This window comes from Acanthochromis polyacanthus, chromosome 1 (genome assembly GCF_021347895.1).
Source record: "Acanthochromis polyacanthus isolate Apoly-LR-REF ecotype Palm Island chromosome 1, KAUST_Apoly_ChrSc, whole genome shotgun sequence".
Classification (NCBI taxonomy): domain Eukaryota; kingdom Metazoa; phylum Chordata; class Actinopteri; family Pomacentridae; genus Acanthochromis; species Acanthochromis polyacanthus.
Window position 1 is genome coordinate 38288429 of NC_067113.1, and position 24991 is coordinate 38313419.

At 41.8% G+C, this 24991-nt stretch overlaps 1 protein-coding gene across 2 annotated transcripts in view; it reads right to left on the bottom strand.

Moving 5' to 3' along the window:
• Window positions 1-165: 165 nt before the first annotated feature.
• Window positions 166-24991, bottom strand: part of LOC110960363 (potassium voltage-gated channel subfamily D member 2-like) — a 113328-nt gene continuing 88502 nt past the window's right edge. The window contains exons 2-6 of one of the 2 annotated variants that reach the window (XM_022207576.2): window positions 17954-18116; window positions 15056-15154; window positions 9604-9699; window positions 9135-9376; window positions 166-6565 (exon numbers count right to left, since the gene is read on the bottom strand). In XM_022207576.2, coding sequence (XP_022063268.1) covers window positions 6379-6565; window positions 9135-9376; window positions 9604-9699; window positions 15056-15154; window positions 17954-18116 — 787 coding nt within the window. In that variant the 3' untranslated portion in view covers window positions 166-6378. The remainder of the gene's footprint in view (window positions 6566-9134; window positions 9377-9603; window positions 9700-15055; window positions 15155-17953; window positions 18117-24991) is intronic. The other variant, XM_022207575.2, reaches the window with a different exon arrangement.

Consider the following 24991-nt stretch of genomic DNA (forward strand, 5'->3'; position numbering starts at 1 on the left):
GTGGAGAACTTACCTGTTTGAACATCTGGATCTAGGACTCCTGGTTCTGGTTCTGCTGGTCCTCCTCAGAACCTTCTAGAACCTGGACTGACAGAACCAGAACCAGCTGACAGACATGTGGAGGTCATGAAGTGTTTCCATGTTGAACAGAGACATGGAGACGTGTTGGAGGTTTAATAGGACAATGTTTTATTCTATTTACTCGGACACTGCACTTCTCTTTTTAAATATTATCCTCAATAATTCATATTTTTATCAACAGAACACGAGCCGTAACAAATCAAAAGTAATAATCCTCTTTGATTTTACCCCCTCTGCATGCATGCTTTAGAAAAATAGCGTGTGGAATGTTGAACTCAACGTACGTCACGACCAATCCTCATGGAAACCGTTGGAAAAATAAGAACTCATTTTACTACACCAAAGAACGATTACAGCACGGGTGCACTAGGAACAGTTAGAAGAAGAAGAAGAAGAAGAATCCTTTCTTTTACAACCAAAAATCAACAACAGCATCCTCAAAAATATGTTTCTATTTGTTGTTTTTTACTCCTCAGGTCTCTAAATACAAAGCAGAGGCTCCTTTAGAAAAATTAAAAACAGGTCGGTTGCATATTATCATCGAGCAGTGGTGGGAAACGAAGGGGCGGCTAGCAGGGTTAGCATCTTCTCTCCAAACCTTTATCAAAACAAAGAAATTGAGCTGTTTTCAAAATAAAACCCGAGAGCTGATAAAGTTCATTCAGGAAAAAAGCTGAATTCCAACAGAGATTATACGATCCGCTGTGCTCTTTGCTTCGCTTTGTTAAAATCCAAACGTGGAAACGTCCATGAGATATCCTCATCCTGAAAGTTCCTCCAGAAGAAGAAGAAGAAGAAGAAGAAGAAGAAGGAAACGTTGAGTTTTAAGAAAGTTGACATCGTCTCTGTATCAAAATGGATCCAAACCAGTCCCTTAAGACTCGAGCAAACGTCCACCGGACTGGACGACATTCCGGTGTAAGACTAGTCCTGACAGTGAAGAACACCAAGATGCAGTGAATAGTGAGGTGTTGTCTACGTATTTAAAACCACACACACAAATACAGAGTCCAGAAATACAGTTTGGATGAAAAAACAACTTACAGAATGTTACTTTGTGGACAGCAGATGGAGTTAATGCCCCGCTTTTGGGATATTTTGTAGTTGCATAAATTTTTTTCTTCATAAGTTTATGAAATCTAAGGAAAACGCTGATATTCTCTTTGGATTTTTTAAGTTAGGAGTTGCTAGCTTTACATAGTCAGACCATTCCAGCGTAAACAAAATGCTGTTTAGAACGGGCTGCTGCACCTTAATCTAGTTTGTAATCCATTTAAACCAATCACAATCATCGTGGGCGGAGCTACCAACAGGATGCAGCAATGGTGTTGACTTCGGAATTATTTTGGTGGAACAATTGGATGCAGTTCTCTAAAAAAAACTTAGCATTACTGCTTTATTGCACGATTCAAACCTTTGGCCAAACTTGAGTTTTTCAGTGTAGCAGGTTGCTGGTTGCTGGTTGCATGTTGCTGTTGTTTCCAATAGTAAAAGTGATTTTGAGAATGTTTTATACCTAAACTCTACATCTGCTGGGTTATAACACACTTACACTAGCAACTTTTCGGTCCACATGGTTTCATTTTTGTGCTCATAAGTTCACAATTTCCATTTAAAGGAAGAAGTTTATCCACCTGAAAAGCTAAAAGAAAACTTTCATCTGTTATCTTGAAGTGGGTTTTTAACTTTATCTGAAAAAGTGACGTGTTTGAGATTAATTTAAGCTCTGTTTTTGGTCTCCACCAGCTTCTGAGGGAAATTTCTCTCTTTAGCTTGTAAAAATCCACTAGCCATGTTTCCATCATGAACTTTTATACGTATTTTAAAGCATCACATTAGATTAACTTTAAAAAAAACAAAGGTTTTAATAGAAATGCTAATTTAAGACAACATTTAGGTCCTATAACTGATCAGCTGTTCCTATTTACTGAACAGTGTGAAATATGGCTGATAGCAACCAACCTGTTGTCTGAATTGTGTGTATGGTCTGTTAGCATCAAGCTAGTAACTAGCTAGCCTGACTGTGTGTAAAGTTAAAATACAGCTTTAAACACCAACACAGCTTGTTGATTATTCTGCGCACATAGGAGATTTTTTTTCAAAGATTTTAAATATTTAAAGTATAGCTGACAGATTCTTACTGTCTGATTTTTTTCTGTTGTCTGAGCTTCCTGTTAGCTTCAGGCTAGAAGTTAGCTAGTCAGAGCTAGCCAGAATATTTAGTTAATTGTTTTGATTTATATTAATAATAGCTCTGTTTCAGGTAGTAATGACACACTATTGTTATACAGACAACGCAAGATAAACTGCTTCCACCTCACATTAGCTGCTGCGCTAATGTTGCTCAGATTAGCTAACATATAATCTATCCGACTGACAGGAAAAATTGCTGCTATATAAGATATAAAGACAAAGTAAATTATTAAAAATAGAATCTCAGGAATTAAAGTTTTTACTCTTTGGCAGATTTTCCTGTGAGACAGAGAGCTATCTGCTAGCTTCAGGCTAAAAACAAGCTAGCCTGCCCTTGTAGAAAAAGAAGAAATATTTTTTGACAAATGAGTACTAAGCTAAACTAACTGTATCAGCTAAACTGATCCTGCTGAAGCTTCCATCTCACTTTATCTGAGGTTAGCTAACATTCAAACACTCTGACGCAACAAACTACTGCTCAAAGATACGGTGGTGAAGACGCTGAATAGTTTTAATTCAATGATTTAAAATTAAACGTTTAGCTTAGTTTGACAGTACATATATGTTATAAGTTACACTTTTAATGATTAAAGAGACAGGATATTTAACTCTCTGCTAGCTTTCACGTCTGACTTTCTATTAGCCTCATGCTACAAGCTAGCTGTGCCAATATAAAACAACCTTCTTTAACCTGCACACAGGTGAAATTATTAAAGGTGGTGTTGTTTTTAAAGAAACAAACACTAAGCTAGGCTAATTTTATCTGCTTAATTGATCCTGCAGAAGCTACCATCTCCCTTTAGCTGCTGTGCTAATGTTAGCTAACCCTGTAAATTCTCTGACAGGACAAGCTGCTGCTCAGAGATACATTGGGAAGATATTAAGTCATTTTTAAAACCTTAAATGGTTAAACTACTAAAGTATAGTTGAGGGACTCTGTTAGCTTCTCCTGGCTAATTTATTAATCTGGAAAACAACATATGCAGGCAGCAACACCAGACCATTTACTTAGCGACTGACTTTTCACGTTTTTCAGCAGTAAAAACACACTCTTTGCTAACTTTGACACTTGGGTGTCGGGGTATTTCTTGTTTTTTGCCCGATTTTAGAACTTGAAGCTGTGGTTCCAGATGTCAGGGTCCTGAAACATCCACAAAATAGTCTAAAACAACATCTGCTCAACAGACTGTTGGAGGTTCAAAGTACAGTAAGAAACAAATCATCAGGCAACATGTGCATTAAATAAATCTGCAAGCAGGACGAGACGAACAGCAGCTCCGGTGCAACAACGAAGATTTATCGTGAACGACGTTTGTCACGATTCCAGTGTGTTTATGTACAGCGGAGAGGAAGCTCAGCTAAAAAACTATATTTACAGAGTCGGGACCAGAACCAGAACCGCTTGGACCAACTCCAACCGGACGATCATGCAGAAACACACGGGTCCATGCACTCAAACACACAGATACTGAGCATGCTCAATGGGTTCCTCGTCTCCAGCTGCAAACACAAATCCTGCACTCTGAAATCGATTAAATACAGTAAAGCTCATCCAGAAGCATCAGATCACAGTCCTGGAAAACCACATCGGACTTCATAAGACTTCTCTTACTGCAGCTGAAACAATAAAAATATATAAAATACCATCATCGGCATGTAAACAAATAAAAAAATAAGCACACCCACAAACCAAATGAAATGTAAGAATATAAAAAATAAAAATATAATATGAAAAGAAATCCAGAATTTTCTTTAGTCCTCCAACTGCCGTCAAGCATAAAAAGATCTCATTATTATTAAAATTAACTGATGAAACTTAAAGACATTAGTTTGCAAGCGTTGACCATCGTCTGCAAACATGTTTAACTCTCTATAACCCTCTGGTTGTAAAGATGCCAGATGAGGTGGTTAGAAGCAGAGTGGTCAAACCCACAAAAAATATGACTTTTATGTAATTTCTGTAATATTTTATGGTCTGGATTTCAATGGCAGAGTGGTCTAACCTTCAAATGTAGTGTTACAGTCGTGCTGAGAATGTTAGACCATTCTTCAAAACTTAAAATTTTGAACCCATTTTTCTCACAAACTACAGAAAGTGGGTCAGACCACTCTGCCTCCAAACCCTTCTGTTTTATCTTTTGGCAACGTCCCGAACATTTACAGTAAGATCATGTTTTCATTTGCAAATTAGATTTCTGGCAAACTTACAGTGACTTCTGGCAAGTTGGTGGGTTTTGCAGAATCTCCACATTAATTTTCTCAGTGGATAAAGTAGCTGATGGACAGAAATATAAAGACGTTGAGGCCTCGTCCACGTTGAATATTTACGTTTGGGTGTCCAATCAACACAAATCACCTTTAGAAACTCCAGTTTGTATGAATACATGTGCAAAAAACAGAGAGTTTGAGAAACTAACACAGTCAGAGCATTCGACACAACAATGACACTGTGTGGAACGGTCTGCTGCTCCTCATTGTTACTCTACATGAGCATTTAAAGTCTGCAGAAACAATGAAGTGACAGAATGTTCTTTGGTATTTGAGGAGGTTAGAAGCAGAGCGGTCTAACCACAAAACATCTGAGTTTTAGACAATTTATCTAATATTTTTATGGTCTAGATTTTAGTGTCAGAGTGATCTAACCCACAACCAAAATACAGCGTTACAGTGGCACTTTGAATGTTAGACCATTCTGGAAAACACTAAGCTTTGAATCTATTTTTGGCTAAAACTACAGAAAGTGGGTCAGACCACTCTGCTTCCAAACCCTTCAGTTGATATATCGTTTATAAAGTAAGTAAAGAAGTAGATACTTCATAAAACTCCAGTCATGTAGACAGAATTTGTTTTTAAATTGGTGTAAAATCAAGAAAAATATCCTTATTAGTGTCTCAAATATGAAATCAGTGGACATTTTAGCAAATCTGAAGCAAAAAATAGAATTAAAAAAACACTTTGCTATAAGTTAGCCAGGAATCCACTGAAAGTTTACCACAAATCTAATTTAAATGTGCAATGTGTTTCTGCTGCTATTTATATTTTAATCTAATTGCTTATGATGTTGTCTGGCTATGAAAAAACTAAACTAAAAGTAACTCCCAACAAACAGGGAGATCTTGACTTTGGTGTCTCCAGCAGACTGAATGTAATTTTTTTTTTATTCAAGGAAACATTTTCATTTCAGTAGTTGGTGCAGCTCTTGCATAGAATCTCACAAAACTCACTTCATTCATTCAGAAGACTGGAAACTTCCTGAAGGGATAAAACAAACCAACAGCTGCTGCCTGTTTTCACCTCCATATGAAGACTTGATATGATTCGTCAAACAGGTTCCACCTTCAACACGTTCTGGTTTTCCAGGACTGCAATACAAAGTGTGATGACTTATTATCATCATTAGCACATTAGCTTAGCTTAGCACAAAGACGACAAGCAGGTGGAAAAGGACGAGTTAAACCCAAAATCTAACGACTCCCAGACTCTCCTGACTGACTTCACATCTGATTTATTTCACACAAACAGAAATATAAAAGTTGTTTAAGGAGCTGCTGGAAGACTGTTAGCCTGAAGAAAAAGATTAAAATGTCTGCAGATGCTAAAGACTTTCCAACATTTCCGTCCTGTTTGGTGTTTTGTGAAATGACGTATCTTGAAGGTCTGGAGCTCAATAAAGACACAAATCCATTTAAACCCTGGTTCCAGTCAGCTAGCCCCGCGTTAGCCGAGAAGATACGACATCGGACCGACTTGGAGTTTCCTCCTGCTTCCATCTTTGTGCTAAACAAGTCTTAAGACGATCCTTTAAACCTGGACCCAGAGGAAGTCGAGCTGTCTTTGTGTTTCAGGAAATCAGATTCAAAGGAGTGAAAAAACAGCAATGAGTTACAGTTTCATCGTTTCCTTCCTCCTTCAAGTGAAAATCCTTCACGGAAGAAAACACAGAAAATAATTGAATCCAGGTGAGTCTAGAGTGCACCAGAGGACCCGTCCCTCCACCAGAGGTCTTTAAGCTAACCTCCATCGTCAACGTGACGTCGCTACCAAACCGTCCTCTGCGACGCCGACCAGCCGGGCCAGTGGCGGGTTGGGAAGAGTTGGGAGGTTCTAGAGCGCTGACACTCGGACGATGTTGGCCTGGGAGTAGTCAGTGGAGCTGGCGGAGTCGTCACCTTCGGGCGTGGTGCCGGGTGGCGTGGGCATGCTGATGACGGCGGCGGTGATGTACGGCTGCTCGCAGTTCAGAGGAACCGTCTCCTCGAATTTGGCGTTCAGGCTGGATCGGCTGGAACGACTGGAGACAAAAAGAAAACGGTGGATTCTACGGGATTCATTCGGCTGGTTCTGTTAACCGGAGCGTCCCGGTTCTGATCCGGATCGGACTCAGAACCGGGACGCTTAGGTTCATAAAACACTGGAGATTAGTGGATTTGTGAAGTTAAGGGAATATGAAACTCAGGAATGGAAAGAAACAGGGAGACCTTAGAGTGTTGTGTTTCAGTCGTTGTTGTTGTGTTTCCTGGTTGCTAACGGTAACTCCAGACCGACTGTAGAACCAGATCCTGTTTTTACCACATTTTAACCGACTCTATGTCTGGAATTCCAACTGTTTGCTGCAAAGTAACGCTTTATGTAGTTTTTCTGGTATCTCAAGATTGATTTTCTTGCTGAATAAAGTGGTTAAAGCTGATAGAGGGATGGATAAAGAGGCTTTAATGTATTTTACAGATCAAATGTTTTCCGTTACATTTGGGCATCTCATCAACATAAATTTGGTCTATAGCCACTTAAATGGGGTCTTTTTTTAATCTGATGCGCAGTTTTTTTTTTTAAAAAACATTGGTTATGTCATTTTTTTGGTCAAAAATTAGTTAAAGTTGCTGTATATTTTTTAAAGTTGCTCTATATTTGTTGAAGTTGCTGAAAAATTAGTTACAGTTGCTCTAAAATGAGTAGAAGTTGCTCTACATTAGTTAAAGTTGCTGTGTTTTAATTAAAGTTGCACTATATTAGTTAAAGTTGCTAATTTTACCTGTAAATTTCCCCATCATGGGACTAATAAAGGTTTATCGTATCATTCTCTAACCCTGATGCTGTAGAATGCTCTGACTTGTTTGTATTTCATAAAACCAGCTACAGTCATTTTTTAAAAGTGTACCTGGATAATAGTGAAATTGTTTCGGTGGAACATCAGCAGATGTGCGGATGCTCCCGTTATCCCCACATCTGCTAACGTTCCACCAAACCATTTCCCCACTGAGACTCTCTGGGATGAGTCTGGTTTCAGGTGTATTTATAATTGGCAGGATTAGCCCATTAATTAGCGGCATCGGATGAATTTCCTTCAGCTGCGATGGTGCTGATCCAGAACCCGAGTGGAGCTGCCCTCAGCTGTCAGTGTTTAGCTCCCAGACCTCCACAGCCTCCCACAGCTGGACATATTCTGGATTCCTGCTCTCTGACTCTACATGGGAACAAACCATCACATGACCTCGACTGCCACCAGATCATCTACACTCAGTGTGTGTTTGGCACAGGGAGTTATAACAGTTTAGAGCTTCCAAACCCGATGAAATGACATTTACATTCTACTATTAGAACTGTAGAAAAATATAGAATTCAGGACACATTTCAGCTGTGAGCAAGATGGTTTAGAGTGAAGGTGACTATAGATCTTTACCACTGGATTAATGAACATCTCTTAGATCTTTGGTATGCCCTCTGAGACACGTGGAACACTTAAACATCATCACAGTTTCTTAGCTACCTCCGCTGCCTGAACCTTTACAATGACCTCTGAAACCTCCTCAGAGGAGCTCTTTCTTCTGAAGGAGTCAAAGATCTTAAAGTCTCCAAGGACCTCCTCTATAGCATCGAAAACTGTGGAGATAGAACGACTCAAAGAGGAAAATTAGTTTTTCTTGGACACTGTTTCCATCTCTTGAATCTGTAGTACATCTTTAGGGACTGCTGCTCCAACCCATGAAAGGATGATTGAAAACCCTCTAAAACCTTCTGATGGTGGGTGTTCTCTTTAAGGAGTCATTCATCTTTTTAATGGTTGCTCCTCTAAAGAATCTCGGACCTCCTACAGGAACTCTACAACCTCCAAAGGGATTTTTGAAATCTCCTCAAGAAACTCTGCCACCTCCTTAAGAACTCCTGGAACCTCTTTAAGGATCCCTAACATTAGAACCTCTAGTACCCCCTGAATGACTTCTGCAGCCTACTCAGTGACCTTCTGAAAGGAGTGCTTCTTCTTCAAGGAGACTGGACTCATTTAAGACCTTTTCTATAACATCTAATACTTTACAGGAGTTACAAACAACAAAACTGAAAACTTCTCAGTGGAACTGGAAAATCTTGAAGATCTCTGAAACAAATAGCAATAAAATGTCCTGAAAGAAGCTTTTGAAGGATCCCTGCAACCTCATCAATGAATCTTTTCCCACAGATTCTACTCTTCAAGAATTTCTGCAACCTTCTCAGAGAACTTTAAAACTACTGTAATGTCCTCATGACCTCTTCAAGACCTCAACAACCTCAATACCTGATGTAAATGAAGACACCGTCATGTCCTCAGTGATCTTTGGTTCCTCCTTGAAGAATAAAACTAAACTTCCTCAAGGATGATCTAAACTAACGTATTCCATTTTAGCATCTCCTCTACAACCTCCTCATCGATTCTTAAAACCTCTTCAAGAACTTTCACTCTTCACAATGACTTGTAACCCCTCAAAGATCTTAAGGATCACTACAACTGCCTTCATAACTTCTGGAACCTTCGAGGCAGCTCTTCAACTCTGGATGTTAGAAGACCTTCATCCTTAGCCTGTATGGATTCTCCCTCCTGGCCGTCCTACCTGTTAGTGAGCGGTCGCTCCCTGATCTGGATGGTGCTCAGCTCCTGGATGCTGCCCTGGAGACCCACTGACATGTTGGAGTTCGGTACGTTGAAGGTCTTCCTCTTCCGGCGGGAGCAGCAGGAGGTGAAGCCGTGAGGCGACGAGGCCGAGGAGATGGATGAAGATCGAGACACCTGCTTCACCAGAGTCACCTCCCTGAGGCTCGTCTCAAACGTCTTCTCGTCCAGAAACTCGTGGTTCTGGAAGGAACGAAGGTGGAACGTTACAGGAGAACTAAAGGTGGACGATTGGATTAGAATTTTACAGAAGTTCTCTCTAAGCTTTTTGAAACTCCAACTGGCTGCTTTCAACATAGGAGGTTACTGATAGCTGATAACTGGTATCTGATAACTGGTAACCAGTATGTGGTGTGGTGTTTCACGTGTTATAAGTGATAACTGGTTCCCGGTTTGTGGTGTTTCCTCACCGTGGTTTTCTCCAGACAGTGCAGCAGGTGATGATGATGAACCTCAAAGTTGGGGTTGGTTTTACACACCAGCGCCTGTCCGGCTTCTTTGGATGCCTTCAGGAGACAAACAGAAACCACATGACCACTGAGCATCACTAGAACCTCAGTACAGCGAAGGTTCAGACCCACCACAACACCTGGACAGCAACATCTGGAACACAACACTTTTCCCCACAATCCCCTGCGGCTCAGAGTTAGTTTGGTTGCTGACTGGTTGAAACAAAAGCAGCCGGCAGCAGCGGGGTTCTGATGGACGTGTTTCTGTGGTTCTAGATCCAACAGAGCCGCCGTGAAGCTCCAGCTTCAGACTGAATGTGACCAGAGGAACCAACAACGGAACCCGAATGATGGCGAGGAACCGCCAAAGGAGCAGTCCAACATTTTAGAAGGAGAGTTAAACCTTCATTAAACTCCCTGACCGATGATCCTGGTTTACCTCATACATGCAGTGGATGTTGTTCTACTATTCTGTCCAATAAGAGGTCTTTGTTCTCTACAGTAGATCATCTATGCATTTATACAAACTGTTGTCTTTACAGTGAAGTTACAGAACAAAATTTTTGGCTTGTGGAGATCACCATATTGATGGTAGACGTACTTTAATGTACTTATGTGGACTCACAGACATGGAAAGACTAAAGACCTGACTGTTCTGTTCATGTCTACAGGACTTTGGTTCTACTACCTCGAGGGTTCTCAGGTTCTTCACTTTGTTTAAAGTCTACAGGAGGAACTTTTAAAGTTTTCTGTGTTTATCAGAAAACAGAAACACATTCAGGGAACCAATGTTTGCTTCTAGGACTCTAAACTGTTCACACGAGGATACATCCCATAATACTGATGCTCACAGCTGGTTAGAGTAAAAATGGTGCCCAACTCTGTTGAGAAATACTCAAAATTAGTTGAGAATGACTCAAAATATTCAATATTTTTCTGAATTTTTCAGAAAAATCCAGTCCAAAAATACACCAAAAATGGACCAAAATGTGTCCACAATTATCTAAACATTGTCACAAATGATTTAAATCTCAAAAATGACTCAAAATTTCTCCACAATTTGTTCAAAATGACTCACAATTGTCTGTGGTTTTTTAAAAATTTGCCAAACTGTCAAAAACCAGTCTACAATGACTCAAAAATGACCAAAACATTGGAACAAAATGGCTGAAAAATGTCTCAAAATAACCTAAAAGTTGTCAAACATGACTCAGCTCTCTAGAATGATTCAAGATTTCTCCAAAAATGAACCAAAATTTGTTCACATTGGGGGAACTTATCTTAGATTTGGTTGATTTTATGTGGAATGACCGAACAGGTTTGTTTTTTCTTACTGGTGACTCATTTTTCCAGTGAAACTAAAATATAAAAGCAATATTTACTTTGTCTGTAGAGTCATGTCTGTAGAATCTGATTTATTGTCGGCAGCACCACAGTTTTCATATTTTTACATCTGTCCTCTCCAGGTGTTAGACTGCCCCTGCCGACGCCCTCCACCTGCATCATATTGACTCCGCCCCCCCGGCATGTGCGGTGGGCATGCAGCATCATTCGTCCGCATGGTGATGATGTCGCGGTGATGTCATGAGCAGCGCAGGCCAATCAGTGGGTCGAGCTGATCAGGATGAGCCCAAACAAAACACAGGAAGAAGAAGAAGAGGAGGGAGGAGGCGGAGCTACTGGCGTCCTGCTGCTCACACCTGAGGACAGGTTCATGCACAGGTGAGTTAGTGGAGCTGACCAATGGAGGCCTTCAGAGCCAAGCTGAGCAAGACGTTCAGAGATGAAGTTAGAATTAGAGTTCAACAGTAACGGTTCATGTGGACCCAGAGCCACCGACAACACTTAGAACCCCAAAACAGATCATTTTAACCCACTGTGGATCATTTTAACCCACTGTGGATCATTTTAACTCTCTGTGGATCATTTTAACCCACTGTGGATCATTTTAACTCTCTGTGGATCATTTTAACTCACTGTGGATCATTTTAACTCTCTGTGGATCATTTTAACCCACTGTGGATCATTTTAACTCTCTGTGGATCATTTTAACTCTCTGTGGATCATTTTAACTCACTGTGGATCATTTTAACCCTCTGTGGATCATTTTAACTCTCTGTGGATCATTTTAACCCACTGTGGATCATTTTAACCCTCTGTGGATCATTTTAACTCTCTGTGGATCATTTTAACCCACTGTGGATCATTTTAACTCTCTGTTGATCATTTTAAGTCGCTGTGGATCATTTTAACTCACTGTGGATCATTTTAACTCTCTGTGGATCATTTTAACCCACTGTGGATCATTTTAACCCTCTGTGGATCATTTTAACTCTCTGTGGATCATTTTAACCCACTGTGGATCATTTTAACTCTCTGTGGATCATTTTAACTCTCTGTGGATCATTTTAACCCACTGTGGATCATTTTAACCCTCTGTGGATCATTTTAACTCTCTGTGGATCATTTTAACCCACTGTGGATCATTTTAACCCTCTGTGGATCATTTTAACTCTCTGTGGATCATTTTAACCCACTGTGGATCATTTTAACTCTCTGTTGATCATTTTAAGTCGCTGTGGATCATTTTAACTCACTGTGGATCATTTTAACTCTCTGTGGATCATTTTAACCCACTGTGGATCATTTTAACCCTCTGTGGATCATTTTAACTCTCTGTGGATCATTTTAACCCACTGTGGATCATTTTAACTCTCTGTGGATCATTTTAACTCTCTGTGGATCATTTTAACCCACTGTGGATCATTTTAACCCTCTGTGGATCATTTTAACTCTCTGTGGATCATTTTAACCCACTGTGGATCATTTTAACCCTCTGTGGATCATTTTAACTCTCTGTGGATCATTTTAACCCACTGTGGATCATTTTAACCCTCTGTGGATCATTTTAACTCTCTGTGGATCACTGTGGATCATTTTAACTCTCTGTGGATCATTTTAACTCGCTGAGGATCATTTTAACCCGCTGTGGATCATTTTAACTCTCTGTGGATCATTTTAACCCGCTGTGGATCATTTTAACTCTCTGTGGATCATTTTAACCCACTGTGGATCATTTTAACCCTCTGTGGATCATTTTAACTCTCTGTGGATCATTTTAACTCACTGAGGATCATTTTAACCCACTGTGGATCATTTTAACTCTCTGTGGATCATTTTAACTCACTGAGGATCATTTTAACCCACTGTGGATCATTTTAACCCACTGTGGATCATTTTAACTCTCTGTGGATCATTTTAACTCACTGAGGATCATTTTAACCCACTGTGGATCATTTTAACCCTCTGTGGATCATTTTAACTCTCTGTGGATCATTTTAACTCACTGAGGATCATTTTAACCCACTGTGGATCATTTTAACCCTCTGTGGATCATTTTAACTCTCTGTGGATCATTTTAACTCACTGAGGATCATTTTAACCCACTGTGGATCATTTTAACTCTCTGTGGATCATTTTAACTCACTGAGGATCATTTTAACCCACTGTGGATCATTTTAACCCACTGTGGATCATTTTAACTCTCTGTGGATCATTTTAACCCACTGAGGATCATTTTAACCCACTGTGGATCATTTTAACCCTCTGTGGATCATTTTAACTCTCTGTGGATCATTTTAACTCACTGAGGATCATTTTAACTCTCTGTGGATCATTTTAACCCTCTGTGGATCATTTTAACTCTCTGTGGATCATTTTAACCCACTGTGGATCATTTTAACCCACTGTGGATCATTTTAACTCTCTGTGGATCATTTTAACTCACTGAGGATCATTTTAACTCTCTGTGGATCATTTTAACTCTCTGTGGATCATTTTAACCCTCTGTGGATCATTTTAACTCTCTGTGGATCATTTTAACCCACTGTGGATCATTTTAACTCTCTGTGGATCATTTTAACTCTCTGTGGATCATTTTAACCCTCTGTGGATCATTTTAACTCTCTGTGGATCATTTTAACCCACTGTGGATCATTTTAACCCTCTGTGGATCATTTTAACTCTCTGTGGATCATTTTAACCCACTGTGGATCATTTTAACTCTCTGTGGATCATTTTAACTCACTGAGGATCATTTTAACTCTCTGTGGATCATTTTAACTCTCTGTGGATCATTTTAACTCTCTGTGGATCATTTTAACCCACTGTGGATCATTTTAACCCTCTGTGGATCATTTTAACCCACTGTGGATCATTTTAACTCTCTGTGGATCATTTTAACCCACTGTGGATCATTTTAACCCTCTGTGGATCATTTTAACCCACTGTGGATCATTGTAACCCACTGTGGATCATTTTAACTCTCTGTGGATCATTTTAACTCACTGTGGATCATTTTAACCCACTGTGGATCATTTTAACTCACTGTGGATCATTTTAACTCACTGTGGATCATTTTAACCCACTGTGGATCATTTTAACTCACTGTGGATCATTTTAACTCACTGTGGATCATTTTAACCCACTGTGGATCATTTTAACTCACTGTGGCTTTATTTTTTCTCTTTAATGGGGAAAAACCTCCAAACTGCTGTAAATGACTGAATTGAACCCAACCCATGGCAGTTTAAACTCAACCAGTCTGTTTTTTAATCTTAGAGCTCTTCATACTGCGTCTAGCTGCTTTCAGAACAGGATTTTGATGATAAATCATGATTTTAAACTGAGACGTGGTAAAGTCTTCTGTTTCTACCGTTTCTGGCTGATATATGGGGTCATTTACTTTCATTCTGGAGAAGAAAACGTGTTTTTGGGGTTCGAGGGTTAAAGCAGTGTTTCTCCGTCCACTGAGCTGAACATCACTTCACCGTCATCTAAAAACGGCAGCAGCTCCTTCAGAGGGAGTTCGCTGCTCGTCAGGCGACCGGCAGCTGGAACCAACAGAACATTCAGGTTGGGAACAAATGTTCAGAACGTCTGTGGATTCTCAGTCATCTGGGTCAGGATAGACCTCAGAGCTTCAACTGGACGGTTCACCTTCATCCAAGAGGGTTCTCCAGGTCAAAGAGAGGAAACAAGAGAACATTAAAAAGAACTTAGAACCTGAAGATCATGAAGTCAGAATTTGAATGCACCATCTGTTATGGGTTTGAGAATACTAAATATCTGAAACTCCCCCTCAGATAGAACCAAAGAAACCTCTTGGACAAAGGGGAAACGTCTCCTAGAACCCTAAAGAGAACTCCCATTGTTGGTTCTGAAGCTCCGAGCGGAACCGAGCGGGTCCATGGAACCGTGTTACTGCAGAACCAGACAGACAGATGTGATGGAACATGAGGAGGTTTCAGCCAGTCATCGGCATGCAGCAGCGAGTTCGGCCTCAGCTCAGCGAGGAGAACGAACCCAAAGGAGCATCAGCACCACCCGGCGACGGCTGCATTTCCACGGTTACCTCCTGGTCTGGGCCAATCAGCAGCCGGCTGCGTTTGTACTGCAAATAAGCTTTAGCTCCTCCGCTCTTCACCGCGCGAATTCTAGCGAGCCGGGTTTTCTGTTGGAACAGCAGATTCTGTTTACAGAACCGAGGCAGAACACAAACGGAACGGGCCTCACTGATCCCGACAGAACCCTCCACATGAAGGAGTAGGAGCTCAACGTTCCACAGCTGGTTTGTTCAGGAACAAACTCCTGAGTTAGAGAGGAAACCTGAAAACAGATCTGTGAGGTTCTGTCCAATCAAGATTAGACGTTCTGCAAACAGAAAACTGGTCTGAACTCAGTTATTTGTGTGAACAAGAAGATGAAGGCAGCAAACAAGATAACAAGTCGCATAAACAGCAGAACGTATGAGAACGAGATCATATCTGGAACCGCAGGAAATAGCTTGTACACTCTGAAAGCTAACGGTGCTAAACGGAACCAACAGTGGTTCTTCACAGTGACGCTGCAGTTTAACTGCATGATCTTTCCGAAGAACTCTAGAATGTATAGATTCATTAACCGTTACCTTACTGGTTCTCTAAAGAACCCCCAAAGACGCCTGAAAGAACTTTAGCAAGAACTGCTTTTTAAATAATCATCGATTCAAACTGATCTTTAAAGAACCAGTTTCCTGAAGAGAACTTTAAAGAACCCCTAAAGGTGCAAGAAACAGCAAGAACAGGTTTATTTAGCCAAAACAGGACCTTTAAAGAACCCTTTCTTGAGATGGTTCTTTAACCCTTTAAGCTTCAGTCAATTCCAGCCGTTTTCAGTACAAAAAATAATAATATTCTATTTTTAAATAAAAAAATTACGAAAAATACGGGGAATATTGGACGCACATCGCGAGGTGCATTTCCTTGAAAACGACCGATTCGTGGATTTTATACCGACTTCAGGACATGTTTTGGATAAAATAGTTTACTGGCTTGTGTCATCTGGATGTAAAAGGTTGGATTATGGCCGTTTTTTGTGGAATCTTTTTTTCTGTGTGTTCCATCGGCGTATAGTGTTTGTATAATCGCGTTTGCAGTCGTCGGACATTCTTGAAATTCCTATGCAAATTAGTAGGTGTACCGCTGATGGTACACCTACGACGCACTGAAGCGCAAAGGGTTAAAGAACAGCAAAATTCATTCTCACCTTAAAGAACCATCGAAAAAGGAATACTTTAGCCACTGTAGATGGTGCCTTAAAGAACTTTAGCAAAAATGTGGCCTTGAAGGAACCATTCACTCTTAAAAGAACCAGTTTCTCAAAGAGTTCTTTAAAGAACCCCAAAAGGTGAAAGAAACAGCAAGGAACAGTTTATTTGGCCACCATAAACTGTGCTCAGGTTCTTTGAAGAAACCGTTTCTTGAGTTGGTTCTTCTAAGAACGCCCAGATTTCCTGAAAGAACAATCGGGAAAGAATTCCCTCCAGCAGTGTAAATGGTGCTCCAAACATAAATGGGGTCTTCCAGGAACAATTTTCTCAAATTAATCTTTAAAGAACCCCTGAAGGTGCAAGAAACAGCAAGGAATGGTTTGTTTAGGCACCATAAACTGTGCTCCACAGAACTTTAGCAAAAATAGGTTCTTTCAGGAACCCTCAAAGGCACCCCAAAGAACCCTCTAAAAGAAATATTGCTTTAGCCGTTGTAAATGAGAAATTGTTCTCAATTGATCTTACCTGGTAAGAAACATTTCTTCAAATGGAAACAAACGTGCTTTAAAGAACTATTTTTAAAAAATGGTTCCTTTTGGCATCATAAGCAACGTTCCAAAAAGGACCTTAGGAAAAAAGTTTTTTTCTTTAAGGACTCATTTCTTCAACTGGATCTTTGAAGAACCCCCATAAGAGCTTCAAAGAACCAGCAATTTGTTCCCCTTAGGTACTATAAATGGCATTTGAAAGAACTGGTTCTTGAAGGAACCATTTTCCAGATAGTTCTATGTGGATCCACCTGGTTCTACCTTGAGAAAAGCACTGGATAATCGATTAGGTAATGTCAAGTTAAACAACTAACTGTGAGAATTTGCAGCATTTCTGGGTTTCTTCTACTAAAACACATTTAATTACTTTGGGTTCTAGGCCGTTGGTCAGACAGAACAAGATGTTCTAAGATGCCAGTTTGGGATTTTTGGAACTTTGAAGAACATTTCTCACGGTTTCCTGAGGTTTACAGAACAATTAATTCACCATTCATGGAACTATTCTTTAGCTGCAGCTGCCACCTAACCAAATGTCTAATAAAAGCTTTAAAGAACCTCATAAAGAACCATTTCCTACATAAAGAGGTTCTTCAGTTGGTGATGGTGTTGAGAACCATTATCACTGTTTTTCTGAACTCAACACTTTAAACTAATCAAACAATACTTTGTGTGTCTAAGATGGATAAAAACTAACTAAAGATAGAACCGTAGAGGACATAAAGAAGATCTCAGTTTTTGTTCTCCAGTAACAGAGTAGGTTCTGTTTTCTGCTCTGGGTATTTCAGAGGAAGGACTCGGAACCCGTCCAGCTCGGTCGTTCTGTCGCCTCCCGGTGGGATAAACAAAGATCTCAGCACAAACAGAGAACTCATCTGTTGCTGTCGGGAGGAAGTTTGTCTGGACGCTGCTTCCTGGTTGTTCCTCTAGAGACGAGCAGAACGTTCTAAATTAAGACAAAGAGCTGAAGCACAAACTCAGCTGTGATCCGACCAAATGAGTTTGTTCTGCTGCAGCGACACAAATAACTGAAACACGACGTCTGACACGTTCTAGCTGCTGGCGGGCGAAGCTGCGCTCACACCTGCTTTATTTCTGGTTCCAGTGGAGAACGTTTAAAAAGAACTAAAGTAGGGGAGGTCTGGGAGGAGCTCGGGGTCGGAGGACGGGTCCTCACCTTTTGGGCTCGCCTCTTCTCGGCCCGCTGGCTCTGGTGGTAGATACGGCTGAAGTTGGAGACGATGACGGGAACCGGCAGGGCGATGACCAGAACCCCGCTCAGAGAACAGATGGAACCGAAGATCTTCCCCATGATGGTCTTTGGAACCATGTCGCCGTACCTGAGAACAGACAAACACAGGTCAACCCGGGTTCTCGTTAGCACCAGTTAGTCTTACAGCGAGTATAGAGCAGAGGAACCGACGTCTGAAGGTTCCAGGAGGGTTTAAAGCCAAACATTTTCTACTTCTACCTCTAAGTTCTCAGTATTTTGTTCAACATATGCGCCAAAATTTTATCAAACTTTCCTAAGTTGAAGTGAAGATCTTCAACTCCAAAAACACGTTTAAACCAATTAAATATCGATTTAATCTCTTAAACTCTCACATTCTTTCATTTCATATTTGTAGTAGTATTTGTAATTCTAAGAATCAGATGTCTCTGATGAAAGTTAAAACTGTAAAAAGAATATTTTCAGAAAAATATGAGATTAAAATCAGACTTGTGAAACCACCCAGTTCTCCATCAAACACAAAATGTCCGCAATTTCTAAATATAAAGTTAATTCACTAAGAACATGAAAAGATCCCTTTAATGTGTATTTTATAATGTTATTTTTGTATTTATATGACGGAGGCTGCTGCAGGTCTCCTATTATTATTATTATTATTATTGGCTTTATAATCGGGTTTGTGAGATTTAAAGCTTCATTTCTTTGATTTATCTGCAGCTCAGACGGATTAAATCTGGTTTTTAATCCGATCATCTCAGCTTCCATCCACTTCTTCTGTCCGCTTTGTGAATAACGAGCTGCCGGTGACACAAACTCGATGACTTTTTCAGCCGATCAGCAGAAAGTGAGGCTGACGCAGCATTTTTAACCTCCAGAATGAGCTGCAGTTCCTCCTGAGGCCACATGGAGGCGCCAGAGATCCACAGCAGCAGCTTTAACCTGCAGTAAAACATCCATCACCTCCTCAGAGTCCAGGCAGAAGACAGGAAGCCTCTGGCCTACTTTCACTGGCCTCCATCTCCCAGAATGCTCAGCGTCAGTCCAACAGGAAACCGATCTGGAGTCAGTTTATCAACGTTTACAGGCTCCAAAGTTTCTGGACATCTTTGAGTCAATTTTTTTGCTTTCAGTCCTTCATTATAGCAAACATACTTTTAACTGGAAATTAATGTGACAGGAAACCGAAGATTTCTGGACTAAACAGACATTTGATTCACATTTTCCCCTTTTAAAGATGTTTTAGAGACAAACAGCTGATGGATCAACACAGGAAGTAGTGAACTGGAATCAGGAAAACAGAAAAACAGAAAACAGCAACTCATGATTCTTAAATTTCCTCCAAAGGACAAAAAAAAGTTTTTTGAATTGAATTTAATTGAAAGTTGCTGTTTGTCCTCATGTTGCTGTCCTGTCCAAGGTTGACGTGGACGTTGTGTTGCTGTGTTTGTCCTCATGTTGCTGTTTGTCTTCATGTTGCTGTTTGTCCTCATGTTGCTGGTTGTCCTCATGTTGCTGTGGTTGTCCTCATGTTGCTGTTTGTCTTCATGTTGCTGTGGTTGTCCTCATGTTGCTGGTTGTCCTCATGTTGCTGTTTGTCTTCATGTTGCTGTGGTTGTCCTTATGTTGCTGTTTGTCCTCATGTTACTGTGGTTGTCCTCATGTTGCTGTTTGTCCTCATGTTGCTGTGGTTGTCCTCATGTTGCTGTTTGTCCTCATGTTGCTGTGGTTGTCTTCATGTTGCTGTTTGTCCTCATGTTGCTGTTTGTCCTCATGTTGCTGTTTGTCCTCATGTTGTTGTGGTTGTCCTCATGTTGCTGTTTGTCCTCATGTTGCTGTGGTTGTCCTCATGTTGCTGGTTGTCCTCATGTTGCTGTGGTTGTCCTCATGTTGCTGTGGTTGTCCTCATGTTTCTGTGGTTGTCCTCATGTTGCTGTGGTTGTCCTCATGTTGCTGTGTTTGTCCTCATGTTGCTGTTTGTCCTCATGTTGCTGTGTTTGTCCTCATGTTGCTGTGTTTGTCCTCATGTTGCTGTTTGTCCTCATGTTGCTGTGGTTGTCCTCATGTTGCTGTGTTTGTCCTCATGTTGCTGTGTTTGTCCTCATGTTGCTGGTTGTCCTCATGTTGCTGTGGTTGTCCTCATGTTTCTGTGGTTGTCCTCATGTTGCTGTGGTTGTCCTCATGTTGCTGTGTTTGTCCTCATGTTGCTGTGTTTGTCCTCATGTTGCTGTTTGTCCTCATGTTGCTGTGGTTGTCCTCATGTTGCTGTGTTTGTCCTCATGTTGCTGTGTTTGTCCTCATGTTGCTGTGGTTGTCCTCATGTTGCTGTGTTTGTCCTCATGTTGCTGTGTTTGTCCTCATGTTGCTGTTTGTCCTCATGTTGCTGGTTGTCCTCATGTTGCTGTGGTTGTCCTCATGTTGCTGTTTGTCCTCATGTTGCTGTGTTTGTCCTCATGTTGCTGTTTGTCCTCATGTTGCTGTGTTTGTCCTCATGTTGCTGTGTTTGTCCTCATGTTGCTGTGTTTGTCCTCATGTTGCTGTTTGTCCTCATGTTGCTGTGGTTGTCCTCATGTTGCTGTGTTTGTCCTCATGTTGCTGTTTGTCTTCATGTTGCTGTGGTTGTCCTCATGTTGCTGTGGTTGTCCTCATGTTGCTGTTTGTCCTCATGTTGCTGGTTGTCCTCATGTTGCTGTGGTTGTCCTCATGTTGCTGTGGTTGTCCTCATGTTGCTGTGGTTGTCCTCATGTTGCTGTTTGTCCTCATGTTGCTGTGGTTGTCCTCGTGTTGCTGTGGTTGTCCTCGTGTTGCTGTGGTTGTCCTCGTGTTGCTGTGGTTGTCCTCATGTTGCTGTGGTTGTCTTCATGTTGCTGTTTGTCCTCATGTTGCTGGTTGTCCTCGTGTTGCTGTGGTTGTCCTCGTGTTGCTGTGGTTGTCCTCATGTTGCTGTGGTTGTCTTCATGTTGCTGTGGTTGTCCTCATGTTGTTGTGGTTGTCTTCATGTTGCTGTGGTTGTCTTCATGTTGCTGTGGTTGTCTTCATGTTGCTGTGGTTGTCCTCATGTTGCTGTGGTTGTCCTCATGTTGCTGGTTGTCCTCGTGTTGCTGTGGTTGTCTTCATGTTGCTGTTTGTCCTCATGTTGCTGTGGTTGTCCTCATGTTGCTGGTTGTCCTCATGTTACTGTTTGTCCTCATGTTGCTGTGTTTGTCCTCATGTTGCTGTGGTTGTCCTCATGTTGCTGTGGTTGTCCTCATGTTGCTGTGGTTGTCCTCATGTTGCTGTGTTTGTCCTCATGTTGCTGTTTGTCCTCATGTTGCTGTGTTTGTCCTCATGTTGCTGTTTGTCCTCATGTTGCTGTTTGTCCTCGTGTTGCTGTGGTTGTCCTCATGTTGCTGTTTGTCCTCATGTTGCTGTGATTGTCCTCATGTTGCTGTTTGTCCTCATGTTGCTGTTTGTCCTCGTGTTGCTGTGGTTGTCCTCATGTTGCTGTTTGTCCTCATGTTGCTGTGATTGTCCTCATGTTGCTGTTTGTCCTCATGTTGCTGTTTGTCCTCGTGTTGCTGTGGTTGTCCTCATGTTGCTGTTTGTCCTCATGTTGCTGTGTTTGTCCTCATGTTGCTGTTTGTCCTCATGTTGCTGTTTGTCCTCGTGTTGCTGTGGTTGTCCTCATGTTGCTGTTTGTCCTCATGTTGCTGTGATTGTCCTCATGTTGCTGTGTTTGTCCTCATGTTGCTGTGTTTGTCCTCATGTTGCTGTTTGTCCTCATGTTGCTGGTTGTCCTCATGTTGCTGTGGTTGTCCTCATGTTGCTGTGGTTGTCCTCATGTTGCTGTGGTTGTCCTCATGTTGCTGTTTGTCCTCATGTTGCTGTGGTTGTCCTCGTGTTGCTGTGGTTGTCCTCGTGTTGCTGTGGTTGTCCTCGTGTTGCTGTGGTTGTCCTCATGTTGCTGTGGTTGTCGTCGTGTTGCTGTTTGTCCTCATGTTGCTGGTTGTCCTCGTGTTGCTGTGGTTGTCCTCGTGTTGCTGTGGTTGTCCTCATGTTGCTGTGGTTGTCTTCATGTTGCTGTGGTTGTCCTCATGTTGTTGTGGTTGTCTTCATGTTGCTGTGGTTGTCTTCATGTTGCTGTGGTTGTCTTCATGTTGCTGTGGTTGTCCTCATGTTGCTGTGGTTGTCCTCATGTTGCTGGTTGTCCTCGTGTTGCTGTGGTTGTCTTCATGTTGCTGTTTGTCCTCATGTTGCTGTGGTTGTCCTCATGTTGCTGGTTGTCCTCATGTTACCGTTTGTCCTCATGTTGCTGTGGTTGTCCTCATGTTGCTGTGGTTGTCCTCATGTTGCTGTGGTTGTCCTCATGTTGCTGTGGTTGTCCTCATGTTGCTGTGTTTGTCCTCATGTTGCTGTTTGTCCTCATGTTGCTGTGTTTGTCCTCATGTTGCTGTTTGTCCTCATGTTGCTGTTTGTCCTCGTGTTGCTGTGGTTGTCCTCATGTTGCTGTTTGTCCTCATGTTGCTGTGATTGTCCTCATGTTGCTGTTTGTCCTCATGTTGCTGTGTTTGTCCTCATGTTGCTGTGATTGTCCTCATGTTGCTGTTTGTCCTCGTGTTGCTGTGGTTGTCCTCATGTTGCTGTTTGTCCTCATGTTGCTGTGATTGTCCTCATGTTGCTGTGTTTGTCCTCATGTTGCTGTGTTTGTCCTCATGTTGCTGTTTGTCCTCATGTTGCTGTTTGTCCTCATGTTGCTGTGTTTGTCCTCATGTTGCTGTGATTGTCCTCATGTTGCTGTTTGTCCTCGTGTTGCTGTGATTGTCCTCATGTTGCTGTTTGTCCTCATGTTGCTGTGTTTGTCTTCATGTTGCTGTGGTTGTCCTCATGTTGTTGTGGTTGTCTTCATGTTGCTGTGGTTGTCTTCATGTTGCTGTGGTTGTCTTCATGTTGCTGTGGTTGTCCTCATGTTGCTGTGGTTGTCCTCATGTTGCTGTGGTTGTCCTCATGTTGCTGTGGTTGTCCTCATGTTGCTGGTTGTCCTCGTGTTGCTGTGGTTGTCTTCATGTTGCTGTTTGTCCTCATGTTGCTGTGGTTGTCCTCATGTTGCTGGTTGTCCTCATGTTACTGTTTGTCCTCATGTTGCTGTGGTTGTCCTCATGTTGCTGTGGTTGTCCTCATGTTGCTGTGGTTGTCCTCATGTTGCTGTTTGTCCTCGTGTTGCTGTGGTTGTCCTCATGTTGTTGTGCTTGTCCTCATGTTGCTGTTTGTCCTCATGTTGCTGTGATTGTCCTCATGTTGCTGTTTGTCCTCATGTTGCTGTGTTTGTCCTCATGTTGGTGTTTGTCCTCATGTTGCTGTTTGTCCTCGTGTTGCTGTGGTTGTCCTCATGTTGCTGTTTGTCCTCATGTTGCTGTGATTGTCCTCATGTTGCTGTGTTTGTCCTCATGTTGCTGTGTTTGTCCTCATGTTGCTGTTTGTCCTCATGTTGCTGTGGTTGTCCTCATGTTGCTGTTTGTCCTCATGTTGCTGTGGTTGTCCTCATGTTGCTGTGTTTGTCCTCATGTTGGTGTTTGTCCTCATGTTGCTGGTTGTCCTCATGTTGCTGTGGTTGTCCTCATGTTGCTGCTTGTCCTCATGTTGCTGTGGTTGTCCTCATGTTGCTGTTTGTCCTCATGTTGCTGCTTGTCCTCATGTTGCTGTGGTTGTCCTCATGTTGCTGGTTGTCCTCATGTTGCTGTGATTGTCCTCATGTTGCTGTGTTTGTCTTCATGTTGCTGTTTGTCCTCATGTTGCTGTTTGTCCTCATGTTGCTGTGGTTGTCCTCATGTTGCTGTTTGTCCTCATGTTGCTGTTTGTCCTCATGTTGCTGTTTGTCCTCATGTTGCTGTGTTTGTCCTCATGTTGCTGTTTGTCCTCATGTTGCTGTGGTTGTCCTCATGTTGCTGTGGTTGTCCTCATGTTGCTGTTTGTCCTCATGTTGCTGTGGTTGTCTTCATGTTGCTGTTTGTCCTCATGTTGCTGTGGTTGTCCTCATGTTGCTGTGTTTGTCCTCATGTTGCTGTGTTTGTCCTCATGTTGCTGTTTGTCCTCATGTTGCTGTTTGTCCTCATGTTGCTGTGGTTGTCCTCATGTTGCTGTGGTTGTCCTCATATTGCTGTGGTTGTCCCCATGTTGCTGTTTGTCCTCATGTTGCTGTGGTTGTCCTCATGTTGCTGTTTGTCCTCATGTTGCTGTGGTTGTCCTCATGTTGCTGTGTTTGTCCTCATGTTGCTGTTTGTCCTCATGTTGCTGTTTGTCCTCATGTTGCTGTGGTTGTCCTCATGTTGCTGTGGTTGTCCTCATGTTGCTGTGTTTGTCCTCATGTTGCTGTTTGTCCTCATGTTGCTGTGGTTGTCTTCATGTTGCTGTTTGTCCTCATGTTGCTGTTTGTCCTCATGTTGCTGTTTGTCCTCATGTTACTGTGGTTGTCCTCATGTTACTGTGGTTGTCCTCATGTTGCTGTGTTTGTCCTCATGTTGCTGTTTGTCCTCATGTTGCTGTTTGTCCTCATGTTGCTGTGGTTGTCCTCATGTTGCTGTGGTTGTCCTCATGTTGCTGTGTTTGTCCTCATGTTGCTGTTTGTCCTCATGTTGCTATTTGTCCTCGTGTTGCTGTGATTGTCCTCATGTTGCTGTGTTTGTCCTCATGTTGCTGTGTTTGTCCTCATGTTGCTGTTTGTCCTCATGTTGCTGTTTGTCCTCATGTTACTGTGGTTGTCCTCATGTTGCTGTTTGTCCTCATGTTGCTGTGGTTGTCCTCATGTTGCTGTTTGTCCTCATGTTGCTGTGGTTGTCTTCATGTTGCTGTTTGTCCTCATGTTGCTGTTTGTCCTCATGTTGCTGTTTGTCCTCATGTTGTTGTGGTTGTCCTCATGTTGCTGTGGTTGTCCTCATGTTGCTGGCTGTCCTCATGTTGCTGGTTGTCTCATGTTGCTGGTTGTCCTCATGTTGCTGTGGTTGTCCTCATGTT